This window comes from Coffea arabica, chromosome 2e, assembly GCF_036785885.1.
Source record: "Coffea arabica cultivar ET-39 chromosome 2e, Coffea Arabica ET-39 HiFi, whole genome shotgun sequence".
NCBI classification, from domain to species: Eukaryota; Viridiplantae; Streptophyta; class Magnoliopsida; order Gentianales; family Rubiaceae; genus Coffea; species Coffea arabica.
Window position 1 is genome coordinate 63,636,598 of NC_092313.1, and position 21,239 is coordinate 63,657,836.

General features: G+C 35.1%; 2 protein-coding genes across 2 annotated transcripts; both read right to left on the reverse strand.

Moving 5' to 3' along the window:
* Positions 1–8,189: 8,189 nt before the first annotated feature.
* On the reverse strand, positions 8,190–14,206 carry LOC113732643 (uncharacterized). Its single transcript, XM_027258560.2, has 4 exons — positions 13,809–14,206; positions 12,785–12,979; positions 9,380–9,561; positions 8,190–8,757 (listed from the first exon to the last, which is right to left on the reverse strand). Exons 1-4 carry the CDS (start codon positions 14,098–14,100, stop codon positions 8,443–8,445), a joined length of 984 nt encoding a protein of 327 aa, XP_027114361.1. The 5' UTR covers positions 14,101–14,206; the 3' UTR covers positions 8,190–8,442.
* A 2,894-nt stretch (positions 14,207–17,100) lies between these two features.
* LOC113732644 (uncharacterized) lies at positions 17,101–19,990 on the reverse strand. The gene is made up of 2 exons (XM_027258562.2): positions 19,866–19,990; positions 17,101–17,702 (listed from the first exon to the last, which is right to left on the reverse strand). Exon 2 carries the CDS (start codon positions 17,681–17,683, stop codon positions 17,426–17,428), a length of 258 nt encoding a protein of 85 aa, XP_027114363.1. The 5' UTR covers positions 17,684–17,702; positions 19,866–19,990; the 3' UTR covers positions 17,101–17,425.
* Between the last annotated feature and the right edge of the window lie 1,249 nt (positions 19,991–21,239).

Consider the following 21,239-nt stretch of genomic DNA (forward strand, 5'->3'; position numbering starts at 1 on the left):
TGTAAGAGCAAGGATACTTGGAGGTGGTTCTTCTACTATTTTTCTAAGTTTTTTGAACCATTTGATCACAGCATACATTTAACATTCATGAGTGATAGGCAGAAGGTATAATTTGTGTCCATAGCTTTTCATGTTCAATCTGAAAATGGTTGCTGAGTCATTTTGTTTTGGTTACAGGAATTGAATCTTGCTTATGAGGAGATAATTCCTGGGGCAGTTGGAAGGCATTGCTGCAGGCATATATGCAGCAACTTTAAGAGTCAATTTTCAGGTATCTTACTTAGCAGTTCTTTTTGGAAGGCATCGAAAAACTATGATTCAATAGGACATAATGATGCAATGGCAAGCATTAAAGACATTAACATAAATGCTTGGAAATATTTGGATAAAATTCCAAGAACTACCTAGTGTAGACATGTATTCTCAACTGAGTTGAAGTGTGATCATGTCACAAATAATTTTACTAAGTCTTTTAATGCTTGGATTGGTGATCTAAGAGGAAAGCCCATACTCACTTTGGTTGATAGTTTAAGAAGAAAGTTCATGAAAAAAATGCACAAAAGGTACCAGAAAGGGTGCACCTTGACTGTTCACATTACTCCTAGAATTGTTGAGAAACTGAAAGAAATTGGCCAAGTATCAAGAAAATGTGAGATGTATATGGCTAGTGAGGATACATTTGAGGTTGGTGATATGGACAAGATCTACATAGTCAACCTGAGCCAAAGAATCTATGATTGTGGTGCTTTTCAAATTTCTGGAATTCCATGCAAGCATGTAGCATTAGGAGTTATATATAGGAGAGAAAAACTAGAGAACTATTGTGAAGTTTGGTTCACCAAAAACATGTATTTAAAAACTTACTTGCACATGATTCATCCTATTCCTGATGTGAAGAGATGGCCTCCTATACCTGAAGTGCTACCAACAACTGTCTTGCCACCATCTCTGAGAAGAACTCCTGGTAGACCAAGAGTAAATAGAAGAAGGGAAGCTAATGAAACTGCTTGCACAGCACAGGTAAAGAGGTCAAGCACTCTTAAGTGTGGAAATTGTGGAGTTTTGGTCACAATAAAAGGATTTGCAAAGGAGCACCTGTGCAGAAAAGGAATAACAATAGTACTCCTACTGAACATGTATACATTGGCCAAAATATGATAATTACAGCTGTACCCTAACTATTACTTTTAGCTATACTGAATTTGGTATCACAGATGGCAAATAGAAGAGGTAGACTGGGTAGAGGAATGGCTAATACAGGCTTGTCAGGAGCTATTCTCTGGGTAAATTACATTTATCATAATCATTCCTCCCCTACCTGAATTATCTATAGCAAATCTCATTGCAGCTTACATCTCATGTTTTAAGATCATGCACATGGAAATGTACTTGTTGTGCACTCCAGTCAAGGGTGCAATCCAAGCCCTCCAAGTCATAATGGAACAGCACATGTTCAAGTAAATGTGCAAACTACTGCAACTACTCATGCTAATAGAAAGGTATGATCCTAATCTACTATCCCATATTTCTATCAATAACATAATTGGTAGCTACTGTTTTTTGTCTGATGTAGTTTATGTCTCAAATGTAACAGAGAGAAAGGCCTTTTGGACACAATCCTGCAACTTCTGCAACAAGAGTTGGTGGTAGGACAAAAAAATTCAACTCTGCTCTAACTAATCCAGTTGTTCCAGTTCCACCTTCCACTACATCTCAAAATGCTACATCTGTAAGTATAAACGCATCTACAAATCAGCATACTGAAAACATCAGTAGTACCTGTAGTTTCAGCATGCTGTTTTGACAAGTCTGCTAAATTCCAATTGTTAGTTATGTCTATTTGAATCTCTTTTGTTAATGCTTTTGTTAATGCCTTCTTATAGTCATTAAGAACCATGGAATTGCAATCCTCACCATCTACATATAGTGTTTGATGGAGATGGTGTTTTGTACTGTTGGATTGCAGTGATGTGTTAGAAAATTGGCTTAATTTCTTTTAGTCAAGATCCTTATTTAGTGTGGAAAGTAACTAGTTTCCTACTTAGATTTTAGTTACTTGAAATAGTAGTCAAGTAAAGTCCTATTTGGTTTAGAATTAGATGTTATTTCCTACTCTATATGAATTTAGGAATTAGTATTGGTTTCCAATTGTTATTTGATTTTTTGGCCAAGTAATGTTCTCTATAAATAGGTAGATTGACATACTACAAAAACACAAGAAAGGAGTGAGAGAGTTCTTAGTGAATGAGAGGGTTATACAAGAGTTGGGGTTTGAAAATCAAGTTGTAATCTTGTGGTATTTTTTCTCTTATAGTAAGAATAAGTTTTCCTCTCTGTGGACGTAGGCTTGGTGATTAAGCCGAACCAAGTTAATTCATGTGTGTTGCTCATCGTTCATGCTAGATATTATTTTCTATTAAATTGTTGATCTTTTCTTTTTCAAATAGTTGGCCTGATATCCTAACAAGTGGTATCAGAGCTCCGTTGGGGTTTTAGTTAATTATTTGAATTGAGTGGATGGTAGTATACCATGGGGTTTGGAACTATACAGTTTCCAATTCAACCATTTAATGGAACTACAAGTTTCACTCTTTGGCAAAGAAGAGTGAAGGATGTTCTAGTTCAACAAGGTTTGGCAAAAGCGTTGAATGGAAAGAACAAGAAACCAGAGAGCATGAAGAATGATGAGTTTGAGGAGTTGGACGCAAGGTGTGCGAGCACGATTCGACTCTATGTGGCGGACAACATCATAAACAATGTGATAGATGAGGAAGATTCTGCAGCAGACCTTTGGAAAAAATTGGAAAAACTTTATCTGGTTAAAAACTTATCCAATAAGTTGCATTTAAAGCGGCAACTTTATGCACTAAAGATGGAGGAGGGTGGCAGTCTCATGGATCACATGAATACGTTTAAAGGAATTTTGGATCAATTCCAAAAGGTTGGCGTGGATATTGAGGAAGAAGATAAGACCCTTGTACTTCTTACCTCAGTCTTTGATTCTTACGAAAGTGTTGTGTCGATCTTGTTGTATGGGAAGGACACTTTAGAGTTCGAGAATGTGTAGTCTTCTTTGTTGGATTATGAAAAATAAAGGAAGGCAAACTAGGATGTGATACAAGAAGCTGCGTTAATTGCTCGAGGTGAGAATAAAATAGCAAAACAATTTGGCGGTGAATCTAAGGCAGGTGATTCAAAGGCCAAGAGAAAGGATGGAATCCAGTGTTTTGGTTGTCATGAATTTGGTCATATCAAAAGATATTACCCTCATCAAAAGAAAAATGATGAGAATGACTATGATGGTGTTGTTGGATATGCATCGGGTGAAGATATCCTCACAATCTCCAAAGGTAATAATACTTCTTCTCGTGATAGTTGGATTTTAGATTCTGGATGTGTTTCACATGTTTGCTCCAGGTTAGACTATTTTGATACTCTCCAAAGAAAGAAGGCAGGTTTTATATCCTTAGGTGACGGATCTACTTGTCAAGTCAAAGGTGGTGGAGTGATAAAAATCAAAATGTTGAATGGAGAGATTCGTTATTTGGGTGGTGTGGCTTATGTCCCAAAGTTACGAAGAAATATAATTTCTTTGAGCCAGTTAGACTCCGAGAGCTACCATTTTTCCGCTGCAGGTGGAGTCTTGAAAATCACACATGGCGAGACGGTCTTGTTGATGGGGAAGAAGTATGGTAATTTGTACCATTTGAATACCTCAATGGATTGGGAGCGGAAAGGGATCTAGGAATGCTCTCAAATTATAAATGGTGGTGAGAGGAAAAATACTGCTGTGGGAGAGGGTGAATTGAGACCCCTCTCATGAGTCAACTAGATGTTGGACTCGGTTAGCTACACACGTTCATTTGCCGATTGAATCAGTAGAAAACAAGACCGTTTTGATTTGGGTGTGTAGCTAGGCACCAAGATATTTGGTGAAAAATGGCAAATGGAGTTTTTGGGATGGTTTGCTGTGTTTGCTAAAAGAAATATTCGCCAAGGTGGAGATTTGTTAGAAAATTGGTTTAATTTCTTTTAATCAAGATCCTTATTTGGTGTGGAAAGTAACTAGTTTCCTACTTAGATTTTAGTTACTTGAAGTAGTAGTCAAGTAAAGTCCTATTTGGTTTAGAATTAGATGTTATTTCCTACTCTATATGAGTTTAGGAATTAGTATTGGTTTCCAATTGTTATTTGATTTTTTGGCCAAGTAATGTTCTCTATAAATAGGTAGATTGGCATACTACAAAGACACAAGAAAGGAGTGAGAGAGTTCTTAGTGGGTGAGAGAGTTATACAAGAGTTGGGGTTTGCGAATCAAGTTGTAATCTTGTGGTGTTTTTTCTCTCATAGTAAGAACAAATTTTCCTCTCCGTGGACGTAGGCTTGGTGATTAAGCCGAATCACGTTAATTCTTGTGCGTTGCTCATCGTTCATGCTAGATATTGTTTTCTATTAAATTGTTGGTCTTTTCTTTTTCAAATAGTTGGCCTGATACCCTAACATGATGCACACGTGCTCTTCTTACTAATATGCTTAAGGCATTTTAGCTAATTAATGTCCTTGTTTGATCTTTAATCTGTCTTTTTGTTTACTTTTCATACATAACTGCTTGCAAACTTGGCATAGTGGATGACTAAGAAATAATGTAGCTATTCATTGCTTCACTCTGAAGTCTAAAAGGCTGCATACACAGTTTTACATTGGTGCTTAAAAGAATTCCAAGTAACTTAGCCTTCTGGTATGAATCTCCTATCACCAGAAAATGCATCATTTAGTTGGTACAATATTGCAACACAATAACATGAGTTCATCGAATTGATTTTACAATATAAATGAAAATAAATATAGCTAATAGTTAGGGGTGGCAATCGGGTCGGGTTCGGATTGACGGGTCGGGTTGAGGCTTAAGTATAACAAAGAACCTGCTGACCCGAACCCGACCCGCCAACCTGAAACGGGTTAGGGTACCTGACACGAACCCGAAAATTTCGGGTTGGCGGGTTGGCGGGTCGACCCGAAATGACCCGAAACTTAATTTTAATTTATTAATTTATCACTATAATTTCTAATAAAATCAATTTTTCACAAAATTAATTACATCATCAAGTAATAAAAATTTAAATAAATAATTTCAAACCAAATCTAAAATAAATTAAACACCATAAAAGTGTTTTATCCCAAACCAAATATAAAATAAATTAAAACAGCATAAAAGTAAAAAATAACATAATATATTATTTGTCCAAATATAATAATTTTAACTTCACACAAGTTAAATAAATTCATTTAGGATTAAGTAATTAATGCCTTTGGAAAAAAAATGATTTAGTTTAGTTAGATAAAATAATTTTTATGTTTATTAAATTAGTTTTAATTCATAAACGGGTCACATCGGGTCATATCAGGTCACCACGGGTTGACCCGAAATTGACATGTTTTCTTTTCGGGTTCATCGGGTTCGACTCGATTCTGACCCGAACTCTCGAAACCTCAACCCAAACCCATTAATTTCGTGTTAGGTTCGTGTCGTGTTTTCGGGTCGTGTCAGGAATTGCCACTCCTACTAATAGTGTGAGGTTTATGATTATCAGTGCATTCCCTAAGGCTCCTGATGTCAGAAATTGCTTTAGCTATTGCAGTGGCCCCTCAACTTGCCTAACTGGAATGCCATCTCAATTTCTGCTATTAACTTGTCCTCTCTCTGCATTGAGGTTGTTTTTTCTACTATTTACTTCTTCTTCTTCACCTCTGTCATACCATTCAAAGTACCTGCACTTTGCACAACAGAAATACAACTTGTCTGGATTCTTTTCACTCCCTGATATCATTACGGTTGCCTTGCGATTACAGCAGCAAAACCTATTTTTAATGGAGAAAGATGTGGGTGAATTCCATGATTCACCCCTATGGCTTGAAGAGCCCATGGTTGCAGCTAAAACTTTTAACTCTGAGCTCTAATTGCAGCACAGCAAATTAACTTTGTTATCACTCCAAAACTTGCAGCAAAGAATGATAATAGCTTGAGGGTGTAGAGGTAGTTAAGTTGCTTTATATGCTATTGCTACTAAAACAAAAATCTGGCCATTGCAATTTGCAGCTAGCTGTTGCAATTGCTGCCAAATAACTGTTCCTTGGCTAATCTGTGCTTACAATTTTTTGTATTGCACTTGCACCCCCTTAACTTTAGTAATCATTCTAATCATTTAACCTTCTTTCAATATTCTACTAATACAAGGAGCAAAAGGGTAGCCATGGAATAAAAATACCTTCTCACACATGAAAATAATATTGTAATATGATTTGGATTGCATTGTTACCAAAAACTCAAAAGCAAGGTAGGCCAATGAAATTTTGAGAACCTCAGGGGATCTCAGTGAAAGTGTCAGAAACCTCAGGGGAGGTTTCTGAAATTATCTTCGTGGACTTTTCTGAAATTACCCTGACAATTTTTGTAAATGAGAAGAAATGGATTTGTTGGACAGAATATCTTCACAAAATTTCAATTTAGACTTCAAACCTATCATCAGCCCTATATTATCTACTGTTGTATAAAAAAGAAAAGAAAAAGGTAAAAAACTGTATTTTAAGTTTTTGATTCTAGGGTATATAAGTAATCAAAATACTTGCATCTTCAAGAAATTCGAAGGCAAATAACTAACAAGTGCATTTTATTGGCCTCGTTGCATTTGCGTGCCTCGCCTATTAGTTTTTTCATCAAATTTTCTACTATTCCTATGAAGAAAAACGCCACTCAAATATATTGCTATTACAAAAGATATGCTTTCAATTGCAAATTGGTGAGAAATGCTATAGAATGAAATTAAGTTTTCTCCTTCTAAATGGTAAGAGGCTGAATTAGCAAATTTTATTTGGTTAGAGAACCAAAAAGAGATAGCTAACAGGAAAGGAACCAAAAGTACACCTTTTCCTACTTTATGTTCAGGGAGTTTCTCAAAACCAGTAAAAGTCTAATGGTCACGTGCAGGATAGAAACATTGGGCCTTGTCCCAATGGTCAAGGAGAATTCTATGTTTTCAGAACCGGACCGGGTATCGACTCGGCCGAGGTCAGGGGTCAGGGGTCAATGGGTTCAACCAGGGGTCGATAGGGGTCGAACCGGATGACGTCATAAATAAAAATTATTTAAAAATTAAAATATTATATATAAAATATCTAATAATATGTTAATATTAATAAAGGTATATTCATATATATTTGATGTTTCAAATATATTTAACAAGAAAATACAAAGAAATTAGAACAATCAAGTAGCAATTTATGTTATTTAATAAATATTAACAAGTTTAGAATTAAAATTATGAATTTAATTGAAAAATAACATCAAATTTTAGGACAATATTTATAAAATATGAAATATTTGAGGTATATTAATAAGTTTTAACAATTTAGGGGGCCAAAACATAATATTGAAAAGATTGAGTTTTTTTTTTTTTTAAATGCCCATTGAACTGGACAAACCGATTTTTTTCCAGTCAAACCCGATTTTTGACCGGCTTTGACCGGGCTTTAAATTTCCGGTTTTTTACCATGACTCAGACCGGACACTTGGCCGGTTCCCGATTCGACCGGCCGGTCCAATCCGAGTTTCAAAACAGAGGGAGAATTTGAGATCATGCGTATTTGAAGTGTTTTTGGAGTTCGTTATTATAAATTTCAAAAACAAAAAAACTGGACAATCCAAGCAGAGCAAAAGAGATATCGCGGTTTTTGCTTGTGCACTAATAATGTAATTGCTAGTTCTATTAAGTACAAAGTTTGCTAGTCCTATATCTCTTTACTCTTTAACAAGAATGCCAAAACTTCTTATCATTCTCTTTACCATGTCTCTACTTCTTATCATCCTCTTCACTATGTCTCTAACTTTGTTGTATAACTTAAATATGTTTTTGTGTCTATTTTTAATGCATCTTATGCAATACAATTTATCCGTTCTGAAAATTGAATTACCACTTTCGTTTCACTAAATTCACCCAAAGGAGACAGCTAACAGTAAAGGAACCAAAAGTGCACCTTTTCCATCTTTATGTTCAGGGAGTTTCTAAAAGCCAGTAAAAGTCTTAATAGTCAAGTGCAGGATGGCTTTAAAAAGGAAGTTATGCCCTTCAATGCAAGAGCTAAACAAATTAACAAAAACAGAACACGCAAGAAAAAAAAAAAAAGTACTAATATGATAGTCAACTGCATACTCTGTATCATTGTATCAATCACTCGAAACATATGTATATTCATGAAAATCTACACCACCGGTTACTTTTAAGATCCTATAGAGTTCCAGCCCAGAAATTAGGATTACAAGTTTCTATCCTTATACGACATTAACAATGGTGTATATTGTGCCGAAAGTTTGGGGTAAGCAGTAAGGACAATATGAAAGAGAAGTTCATGAAGTACAAGGTAAAGTAGATGGATATCTTCACTAGTTCAGATGCCCAGATCATGAAATACTGGATTGGCTTCAAGCTGCTCTGCGAATCTCACAAGAATCTCCTTCAAGACAACCATGAAGTTTTCTTCTGATCCTGGAGTATTTTTTGTTTCCTCGACATCAGCAAAAACCGCATCATAAAGGAGAACTACCATCTCATCAGCTCTAAGAGGTGGCAATCCCAAATCCTTTCCATTCTTCTGAAGAAAAGACCTTATCAACTCTTTGGTTGTTTTGGCATCTGCTTGGCCATTCTTTTCCTGTATCAGTTTGTCCACAACATCATTCAAGAGCTTTTCATTAGCCAGAACCTGCATTACGTTCACCGCCTCCATATTAGTTACATTGTTGCATAGATATTCAATACTACTCTAGTTTCCTAGATGGATTATGAATCTGCTGCACGATCAATAAGCAAAATGAATATCTTAGTTTTCAGCAGATGATGAATATAATTCCTCAACACATAGGTATGTATTACAACCATAACTGAAGCAAAAATAACAGGAGAAGTTCTGTAAATGCAAGAGAAGGAAAAATATGGTTGAAAAACATAAATGGTCATTTAGCAGAAATTTCAACTTATGCTAGCTTAGAATATCGTTCTACTATGCTAGGGAGCATAACCAGTTTCTTTGATGGGAGGGTAGGCTGCAAAGTTTTACTTTGTGAATTTATAATACCATGGATGAGTTTTATTGTTGACTTCCTAGGGCAACAGCAGCCCATCTTCTTACAAAACTTGGCCTTCTAAGATATTTTCAGCACGAAGTTTCTTGTGTATCAACTACCCCTCAGTACAACTTATATGTCCAATATAAGTAACTAGCACTCAACTTTCCAGGCCTGCTTAGCTATGAAGAGAATATGTCGGCCACAAAATTTTCCTAAACTTTGGTCCAAGGCCTCATTTTCCATACTTCGTTAATATACCTTGCGCAGCTGAGATCCGTTAATGATCTTCACATTTTGTACGACAACAACATGGTTTTCAGTAAGAGCATCTGCAAGTTCTTGGAGCACAGGCTGCAATAGCTGTGCAAATTGTGCTTGCCCCAATTCTTCTTCACCTTCAGCTCCATGCTTCTTCAGAATGTCACTTAGTCGAGGAAACTCTGAGAACAAAATGAGGCCTTTCAAAAAACTGTGGTTTACTAAGTAAAATAAGCAATAAAGTTATGGTTCAGATAGCTGAAGTTACTATATCTGAACCCAAGGAACATATTTAAGCTTATGCACTAAGTCCATGAAGAAACAGAAATTAAACTCGATTGGTAATATCATGGGAATTTTAGCAGCAATAAATCTAGATGGTCTCTTCACTTATATTTTAACCTTTGTTTTCTTACTTCCATGTCAATGGCAGAATATCTCAATGAAAAGGAAATTAAATTGTACAGTTGGGTCCTAAATTATAACACAATATACTGGCCAATCTCATCTTAGACTAATAATTAGGTATTAAAAATCCAGCAATATACAGATAATTATACTGATTGTGTACATGTATATCAAGCACACTATATTTGATCAGCAGAAGTTCAATTAACTCAAAGCCCCACTTTCAGTACACAACCATCTCTGGATACAACCCAGGATCTTACATTTATGGCATACCACAATAAAGAGAAAAGCCTCTCAGTTTTTATAGTGGGAAGTTGTATTTTGATCAGTATTTGGTCTATCTATTTAACTTATCATGGTATTTTTTTTTTTTTAAATATAGTAGCGCATATCGAAGCCATGAAATGTAGATAACAAGAAGAGGTTTACGGCATAGTTTTAAGATATATTAATGCACACAAATGCCATAAAATTCAGGGAACATTAAAAGGTTTACGAACTAAATGATGCTGCAGTAACTGAAAATTAGTGAGATTCTTAGTAGGAAAGAAAAAGCAGCCAATCGTCCGGTTTGCATCTGTTTAAAACAATTAACATAAGCATGACAATATGACCAGATGAAAAATTGAGCCCTGGTTTTATACAACTAGGTGCAAGCTGTGGCCCAAGGGGTTAAAAGTCACTATTCAAAGAGCTCTTGATGTTCAACAAACATTACAGCCAAAGCACTATGCCTGTCCGCCATCCCTTGAAACAGTAATTCGATGTAATCAAAGATACCAACAAAGTACAAATATACAAATGCTTCAATATGGAGGAGAACATATTGAAACAAACTGTCCAATAGTCAAGTTAAACAGGCATCAAGAAAATAGAATAAAAGACCAGAAAGGCCATAAAAGTTTAGTGTGTCTAATTCAGAGTCTTACGGATGGAGATACTGCCCTGATACTCCTAAAGCTTATTTACTAAAGTACCTTGGTCAAGGAACACCATAAAGATCTGTCACTTGTAACATGATGAGATTCTATTTGAGGCAACACATCAAAAAAAACAAGAATAGTAATTTTTGGCGTCCCTCTCAAATCTGTTGTCATTTAATTATATATGTTGTGTATATGAACAAAATAGAAGTAAATCTTTTCACCAGGTGAGCAGGCAAGCAACTACAATTGTGTGAATTACTGTTTCTGAGACTCTTACACTACATGGAAATAATATAAGAGAAACAATAAAACTTAGGTTAATAAATTAAGTAACTGTTCCCTCCATAGGTATGGATGCCCATACATCAACCAATTTGTTCAATTGTTTCTTTCCTGTCCTAACCTCTTCTTATCAAAATCAGCAGACTGTTGTTGCATGACAAACTATAAAAACTAAATGGAATTTCATGGAGTCAATTGACATATTGAAAAACTAAAGAATATTATACTGTTTGGAAGTTTGAAAACATAGTTTCTTGAAGATTCATTTGGTGCTTGTGTAACGCTATATGCGAGACATTCAAGATTTACAGGCTGAACAAAATATTTGAGACTAGAGAGGAAAGTGCACATGGACATGTCAAATAGTTGATATCATCTTAAATTACCACAGCCTTTTCCCGCACCCTTCACCACCAAAATGTGCCATAGATTCTTTTCTACAGGCTAAAGCCCCAAAACAGGCCAGAAGGATTAGAGGTATAAGCACATCCGATAACAACAAGAGAAACAACAAAAGAATGTAAATGACTTTATGTCCTGTTATTCAAGTACTCAATAAGAAAAATATTCAAACAACATACGGTCAATCCAGAACAGAAAATATGGTGCAGAATTCGACATGATGGCTTTAACAATCATGGAAGTGGCAAGGAAAAAACTCAAACATTTGTTCAACATCGAACTCATTATTCAAATAAGCCTGATTTGTTCTTGAATAAAATTGTTTGAGAGCTACAAGGGAGATACAAAAAAATTTGAGAGATTTAATTTGTACAGTTTTTTGAGGGAATTGCACCCAAGAGCCAAAATGAGTGAGAGAGAACCGGATTAGATGAAATCTTCATTTACAACTCTATTAATCTTTTAAGACCAAATTAAACAAATAACTGGAGTTTTCAGAGGTTCAAACTGGTCCTAAAATCTCCCCGGCTCTTGGTAATACATGAGATATGTACAGAACGAAACCGAGACTTGATCTTAAGAAAAACAGAAAAGTAAAAGAACCACATACATGGAGAGTGTGCTTAAACCCCAAGACAGTTTACATCTGGAAGGTACAAAGTGCAAAAACAGAAAATCAGAGGGAAGATAAGTCATCTCTTCACTGGTGCATGTTATTGACAAAATGAAGTTGGAAGAACAAGCATATTATTAAGTTCTCCAAGCTCCACTCCGAGTCCTCTGTCATTCAAAATATAGCTCACTGATATATGCATACTTATTCGATGTAGATGTGGATAGTTTGGTCTACTACTCAGTCAGGCAGGATATGAAGCCGAAACAATTGTAATGTATTGCTTTTGCAAAGGGTATCTTATACATTATACTCTTTTAGTCCTTATCAACTCTGGAAACTGTAGTGATTTTGTTTTCTGAAAAAGTTCAAACTCAAACTGGGCAGAATACTATAAAATTTTAACTAGATCCTAAATCTTCCCAAGAAGTTCACAAATAGCTATGTCAAATAGCTATGTCATAACTAAAACTCTTGCTTTTATCAAATTCAAGGTAACAAAGAAAAAGAGCACAGATGCACTATGAAGCTGCCACCTCCAAGTAGTTGCAGAAAAGGCTATGTGTAGCCAATCAATATCTGTCTTACTTCAGCATACATGCAAACAACTAGACATATACAGCAAAAGTTATGGAAGGCCTAAGAATCTAGCTGAATCCAACAATACATGCCATGGCATAGAGCACTCAATGGGTATACTAGATTTCAAATAACATACTTCACACATGGATACACAAACACATGCACCCATAAGAGAGAGAGAGAGAGAACCTGCAAAGGGAGGAACTCCCATTTCAATGCCCATATGAAGAAGAGCATTCTGTATCTCACTCTTCCTAATCTTTCCTCTATCTTCTATGTCTAAATCTGTGAAAAGATTCTCAGCCAACATCGCAAAATCATCTTCATCCTCCAAAATTATTCGAAGCGCCTTTCCATCCAAAATTGACAAGACCATCGGATCATCTGAATATGAAAATGTAAAGCATAAGAACTTTATGATTTAGTTTCACCGACACTAGGTCTTTCTTTCTGTCCAGATTAAAAATAAAAAAGAAAAAAACGTAGAGCATGTAAGACTGAGACAGGGGAAATCAACCTAACAGCATAGTTGCAAAAGGCTTAAACCAAAATTTGTTTTAAAAAAAAACTAAAGTATTTTATTTAGTTGCTGATAGCAAGTGGACAAAATGATGCCTTGATGTTATGAGTCGCTCAACTTGATGAAGCAAACTAAAGAAAAAAGCCTTTTCCAGGTAGAATTAGAAATGGTAGAACATCGCATTTCTAGTTAAGCAGGTGATTCTTACAAATTAATTGCATGCAAAAGTTATAGAGATTCAAATATTACTAAAAAATGGTGCAGAAGAACTAAAATAAATCAGATTCAAATTTAGACCAATCCATAGACTGATGGTCTGCTTCCACTGATATGCATTTATTAGAAGTAGGGGATCTCCATGTTCCCTTCGGAACACACCATAAACAAGTTGATTGAATTTAGAGCACAGAAGTAGTGATCAAGCCCTTTGATCACACGAAGATTGAAACCAGAAATATTGTGCCCTTCCAACAACTTTCAAACCCGATGTCAATTTCCCCCCACCCCAAATAATATGTTTGGCAAGGATAACTCGAATCAGTAGCTACCACATCAGCTCCAGTCATTCACTCTATTCAGAAAAATGGATTTAGCACTAGAGGGCAAACATTCAAGCACACTAATTCCTCAACTCAAAAAGAGAGAAATTAATGGAAAAGAAAATATTTACTACTTTTAAAAGTCAACAGTCACCTTTGAGTTCATCAGCGGCAATCGAGACGTAGTTCTGAAGAAAAGAGGAGGCATTCTCGCGATCTAGCTCCTTAGCGCTGAAGCTACTGAAGTCATCGCCAATTTCGAGACGGCGGAGAACGGCGGACTTGAGGTTCTCCGGCAATGCGAGGCCGAAGAGAAAGGCGGAGACTCTCGATTCTGCCAACTCCAAGAGCTGAGCTCCGGTAACGGCGCCGTCAGGTGACGGCAGACTCAAGTCCACGGCTTTCAGTTGATTTCCGTCCAAAATTGTTAAACCTCCGTCCGCCATTTTTTCCTTTTTCCTTTTTTTTTCGGATTCTTTTTTAGCTGCTGATTTTTATTGACGATTGGAATTTGAACTAGAGGAGAGAAGAGCGAGGAAGTGAACAAAACCGCGTAATTCTGGTCTTTGCTCTCTTTTAAACGGTCAAATGCTTCGGACAGAAGAAAAAAGAAAACAATTTCTTTTCTTTTCTTACCTTTTCTTTTTTGTTTTTAGAAATACATTTTTTTCTACTAGATTTTTTTTTTAAAAATGATAAATTATTTATATATAAAAAAAAAAACCTTAATCCACTTAGTAGTTAGTATCTCATTTTCCGCTTCACCATCGCTTGATCTTTAATTTTTTTTTTCTTTTGGACATAGTAGAAGGTGATATTTTATTTCGAGTGAATTTTTTTGCTTTGAAGTTAAAATCGTAAGGATTGTTGTTTATGAAAGTCTATATGTCAAAACATAGGTAGAACCAGAACATGTTCTTTAAGGGGATGAACTTTAATTCAACTAAAATTTAAGTATATAACTTGAAATAATTGTAATTTTTTCAAGGGCAAAGGTTTAGATATACATAAAATTATTTTAAGAATTTCAACTTTTTAAGGGAGAAAATTTTAGGCCTTGTTTGGATTGCCGGTTTCTGTCGAAAAATTATGTCGTTTTCCGTGATCACATTTCCCTATTACCTTTTTCCCTCACATATATCAAATCGCTACAGTAATTTTTCCATGAAAAATCACGAAAAATGCAATCCAAACACAACCTTAATTTTTCAAAACATGGGAGAGCACCCCTCTCCGCTACTCCCTAGTTCCGTCCATGCTTTAGAAATTTCTACGTGTGTAATATTCATTTGTCAACTGCTAATGTTGTATGTGTGAAATACTAATTTTATATACGATAGAATTTCCAAAAATGAGTTAACAAAACCAGTTTTTTGGTGAAAGTTGTTTAATATCTAATTGATTTTCCATACCTGATTTAAAAAATTAAGATCAAATTACAGGTCCCAAAATTGCGAAAATACCTCATATAAGTACAACGTTTGTGAAATTATGCCTAAGGTGTGATGACTAGAGATGTAAAATCAATTCCTTTGGACAATTATTCTTCCAAAAACATGTAAAGAAGCCTTTCTTTTTCCTTATTTTTTATTAGGAGGAGCAATGAAGCCTTTGAATTTTGCAGAGAAATATAAAAGAATTGAAAAAAAAAAACAACCTAGCCAGCAAAGAAGACTAGTACATTAATCCTTTACTTTGTTCACTAGCTACTCACTACCATACATCAACATGTTGCTTGTTTCATAGTTTCTTTTTTTTTTCGAACACGATAAACTTACATTTACTATACATTAGGGGGAGGGGAGACTGAAGAGATCAAAGAGAACTCGGAGGGAACTGAATTACCACCAGTCCAGACGGATGCCTACGTACCTGCTGACAACATTTTCAGAAAAGTCTGAATTTTTAGAATATAGGCAAAAGGATTTGATCGCTTGACGTACATCCAAGTAGAGTTTTAAACCACTCATGGTTGCCAACTATTGTAGGAGGAGTTGGTTGCTTGTTTCATAGTTTCTTGCCAATATTTTTGAAAGGTGGTTTGCATAAGGACATTCTTGATAAGGTCCTGTTTTGGACCTTCTGGGCTTATTCTCTAGTGCTTATATGTATTTGCCAAATGCTATGAAAAAATTGGCCTAATGGGGGAAACTGTAAAGAACAGCCCCTCAAGGTTTTAACAAATTGCCTCCATTTGGATTTTTAACCGAGAAGTTTTGCGTAAAACATTACTGTAGCACTTTTTTATAAGTGTGTATGCGAGATGAAATGATGGTTAAATAATGTAGAGAGTTTTCCGAAAACTGGTTTTTGAAGAACAGCAAATAAGGCTGGCCCTCACAAGGGTAGTGAATGGAGATAAATATAGGGCTGTGATTGAGATGGGCCAAATCTGTTATGGATTGTTGTATACTGCCAATAAATTTGAGAAGAAATGGATGCAGAGTAGAAAAGTTGCTGATGCGCAAATTAGAACGATAGAATTGATAATGATTTGGTATCTACTATGGATTAAATGTGGTCTAGAATTGAGGAGGAATTTTACATGAGATTAAAGTAAGGTTGTAAATGAATTAGACCTTAACAAACAGTTCAAACTTAATTTGAGTTGGACTTTTGATAAGGTCGAACTATAATTCAAACAAGAAGTAAGATTCGATTAAGGTATTTTACTCAAATAATTTGTATATTTTAATTCAAGAAATTTATTGATATTCAATATAAAATTATACTGTTATTATATTATTATGTTGATTTTGTTTATGTGCTATTGGTAAAATAATATTAAAGCTTAAAAATTCTGCACTTTCATATCAAAGTTGAGCATATCAAATATTAGATTGAATCGAATAAGATCTTAAAACCTAAATTCGTATGCAGTTCAAATTCGAACCTAAAAGTTTAAATAGACCATAATAGTATAAAAGTTCAATTCGATTTGATTTGTTTGCAAAGAGTGCTTTTGAATGCAGTGAAAATCTCAAAAAATCAGCTGGAGTTAATAGATTTTGTTCAAGAAAACGATCTGAAGATATGCATTCATACAGTGGTTACTTTATGTTTCATTAGGCCTTGAGAGGTTTTCAACTTTCAAATGGGTGATCAAGAAGGAATGTTACATACTTCTAGGGTAAAATTGCTAAAGTAATTCCACAGATTTTCATTGTTCAAAATCCTCAATGTAGTAACTTGCACAATGACGAGGATTTTGGTTCTCATTCTGAGACCAATGATTTTTCATAATTTCACTTTCAACAGTGATGCCCATTTAAACTGTACAAGAAAATTATTTCCCAATTTTGCAATTGAAAGGTTAAAATGAATTCTAAATTTGACAATGTGATCGATATCGCAAATTGAGATATTTTTATCATGTGTTCCTGAATCCAGATAGATCTTAGTTTATACTTAACAATCCCCAAAAAGGCAAAGGGAAATATCTCAAGGAAGCCAAAATAAGAGGGAATTGCTATATACACCAACCAATTGTCTTTTAAGGTGATGCACATTAGATATCAGATGTTACAGAATGAGATTGTTTCTAGCATCACGATTCAAGATACCAAGCAGCCTATCATTGTCCAGAAAAGAGTGGAAGCTCATTCAGGGAAGCGGGAAAAAAAAAAAAAGAAAGAAGAGAAAGGGAGGGTTGGGGGTTGTACAATAATATAGTCTAGCAGAGTCAACCTACAGGCTTGGTTAAAATTTCATTGAAAACCATTTTCAAGCATGCGCCTATAATGTACCTAGGCATGAACAGAATGAGACAAGTCACTTGCGCTTCTTCGATTTCACAGGAGGAATTTGACCCTCATCATCTGAAGAGACTTCCTCTGGTTCATCAGGAACATCGTTAGGAACATTGTGTTTGGTTATATAGTCCTTCAGTACTATCATGCTCTGCTCCTTCATTGATACTAATTGCTCGGAGAGAACTCCCTTTTTAGCATCAACAGAATGTGTTTCGGATCCTAGCTTAAAGGTAGCTTTAACTAGTGGATTTGAAGATGCTGTATTTTGATCTTCCATGTTGAAAGTTTTGAAATTCCTGCATCAGTCAATAATTAGAGCACGGTATATATCACAGTATATATCATCAAGATATTTCACGTTCTATTGCTAGCCTGCATCAGTTTTTCTCCTTCTGATAAATAACTAAACCATGTACAAATAGGGGATCGAAGAAGAAAAATCCAAGGACGTAAGTGAATAGCAAATATATATGAAGACGTACAAAACTGTAATTTGATTAAAATGCCTCTTTCTAAATAGTGAATTCAGCAATACTGAACTTCTTCAGCCAGCAAAACAGACAAACACATGTAGGTTAGGAAACGCTTTTGCACTCAATAAAAACCATTAGAGATTATAGATAAGTGCATTTGGAACACAGTCGTGAAAAATATTAGTAATGTAGAATAGCAAAAGGTGGTGGTGGTGGAAGTTGGCATTTTATCTATCCATCTTTAGCTGTTATGCAAAGGGAGGGAGAGACTACTATGGGTCTGACAGTTCATGGCTGTATTGAGAACAGGAAGATTAAAAGAAATTGTCATCTTAACTGGGGAGTGGGGTTCACTTCTGGGTTGATTCCATCGCATTGTAGCTAAGAAAAATTGACAAAGTTCTAGGAACAAGAAACAAAATGCACCTCATACACATGTACATCCCAACATGATATTTGAAACCAAGGTCCTTTGAGTTATTCTTATACAGGATTGCAAGCAAACCTCAACCACTTTGACATAGCAATTTTAAAATGCAAAGCAGCTTATCAAAACAGACAAAGCATTCTATCCTTATTTTAAGGCTTTTTCCTGTTTTAGTAAGGTCACTGAAAAGGAGAAATGCTTGTTCTGTTGTTCTGTGCCAGCTAACAAGCCTCTTCTCTCCTGCTCTGCAGATAATTTGTTTAGGCTTACGGTATATTGGGCCATCTAGGAGACTTGATAGGGACAGACAGATTCTGCTTACAAAAGTTAATAGTCATTCGATGAAGGTTATTCCAAACCAAACTTTTAACTCTCACAGAGTCTGTTTCATTTTTCCTGCAACATCTAAGTGATTTTATCATGCTTGCAATCATTTCAAAAGAGGCTCTATGGATGTCTCTGGTGCACTAGCAAGAAGCTCTACCCAATCCACACAAGGCAAACCTCCCATCACATACAGGAATTAGTCAAATGTTCAGATGCAAGAAAGGAAAAGAGAGAACATCAAAAGAGGGAATCGTTCACAATAATCAACCTAACCCTTCTAGATTGCAAGTTTCAAAACATATACAAAAAGATTCTGTGTATCAGCAACCTACATTGAGGTCATAACCAATACATCATTCCATAAACTATCAGCCACCAACCATATGGCTTAAACAATCATATAAAAATTTTGCACTTCAATGGTTGAGATTCAGCACATTATATAACCACATCAGCAGTAAGCAGTTGAAATAGAATAAATAGAGATTATTCACAACAGCTCAGGAAATTATCAGGTAGGTAAGCAGTTGAGTTCCTCTATTCGAAATTCATGAAAGACATCAAGAATCTGGAATTAAACCCTTCCCTCCACACACAAGAGACAGCATTAAGAAAGGTGACTTCTATTAAAAAATGAGAAGAAATCAACATACAAGGGGAAAGCCTTATAAGCCAAGTCAAAGGCAAAAGTGTTAGGCATGCTCAATTCATTTCAGGTAGGTATATATCATTTCAATATAGCACATCAGTAAAAGCCAACTTGTTAAGCTGAAAATCAGAATGTAATCAGTTCATATTTCAAATAAGCATTTTAACGAGAAAAGTTCTATTACACCATTTACTATTTTACTTTTTGATATCTCAACAGAATATACAACTGTTAACCTTCAGTTCTAGCTTTACTAATAGCTATAAATTCATCAAATTCCCACAAAATATTCATTAATTAATCACATCAAATTTAGGGCTTGTTTAATTTGACTCTTGAAGCTGATTTTCCCTGAAAGTAATCTGATTTTTGATCTTCAAAACATAAAAATTCTTGTTCATCCAACAGCCAAATTTCCAATTGAAGTCAGTAAGCTATAATTCACAATACCGCAAAAGCAAATCCCATACTGAAGACAATGGTAAAATACAAAAAATTTCTCCAACTTTCACCGAAATACAAAGAACAGAAAATCAGAAAAAAAATGAAGAAGAAAAAGCAGAGAAAAGGGTTTTAGGTTTACCTTACAAGGGAAGCCTTTAGGGTGATATCTGAAGAATCAAGAGAATGCAGGGTGGAGGAGGGAAGGTTCAATTGGGCGGCACCCAAGTTCCGCCTGCTGCTGCTTCTTTTTAAGTGTGGGAAAACTACAAAGGCAACCTTCCATTTTGGGATATTTGTAAAGCGGCCCACCAAAATTTTGTAAGTCTGATCCTCATTTGCATGCCTGTTACAAAATTAGGGTGAATTTTATGGAATTCAAATTTTATATATGTATCGTCCATCTAACTATGATTGTACGTCTTGTATATAAAATTAATTTTATTAATAACTTTTTCTGAACAAATGGTAACACCTATATTATCTTATTCTATTGCATAGAGAACTCAATCAGATTAATTTTAGTATTGAACCATTCGGAGTTTATTACACCTACTTAATGATATATTTTTTTCAAATTAACCAAAAAGGCCAAAGAGCAATCCAACTTTTTTCTATTTCTCAGAATTCATTTGGTCCTTATACTCTGATTTCAACCAATAAGATCCTCATATTATTCGCTATCCATCAATTTCATCTTAAATGTACATGTCTTCCAAAATTTAACTATTTTTAGTTCTTACCATTGATCGGCCTAACCGGGAACAAAACACTAAAACACCAAAAATTGACCTTTTTAATTTTTTTTAAACTAACTTTTTCATCCAACAATTGACCTACACAAAAGGAAAAAATTCCACGTGAGTGAGCAACATGAGATATTTTGCATATTCATGCGTATTTTTGCTTCCATTTTAATCTACTTGGTTCCCTCTTTGTTAATCCAATTTCAAGATTTCTTGTAATGCAAAGAAAGTACAATGCTTCCTTGTAATGCACTAGTTGTTCATTTTTCCCCCCATATCCATTACCATAGTCAAGCCTTGTGAAATTTTTGAACAAAGAAAGCACAATGCTTCCTTATAAATTTAGAGGTGGCAAAATGGGCGGGATGGGCGGGATTTGCTTGGGTTTGTAATGGAACCGAGTCATATGGGTTTGGGCCCAACCTTACCCATATGTATTTTGGGACTAACTTGGGCGGGATCACTTTGGGATGGGTTTAGATTGATCCCGCCCAATACCCAAATCTATTTTCTACATATTTTTTTCCTTTAATTCATTTTTATTTTTTATATAATTTTAATATTTTTGATTTATTAAATTTTTTTTAGTTTTATTAAATAAACATGCAAGTGCTTTATACTCAGGATTCCCATAAAAAATTGGATTAACAAATAAAGGAAAAAATAGATATACAGTCATATTCCAACATATATCAAGATGACCAAGGTACTCAAGGTGTTGAATATTTATCCTCATCATTGTCCAAAGATGACAGGTCTAAATTGACTGA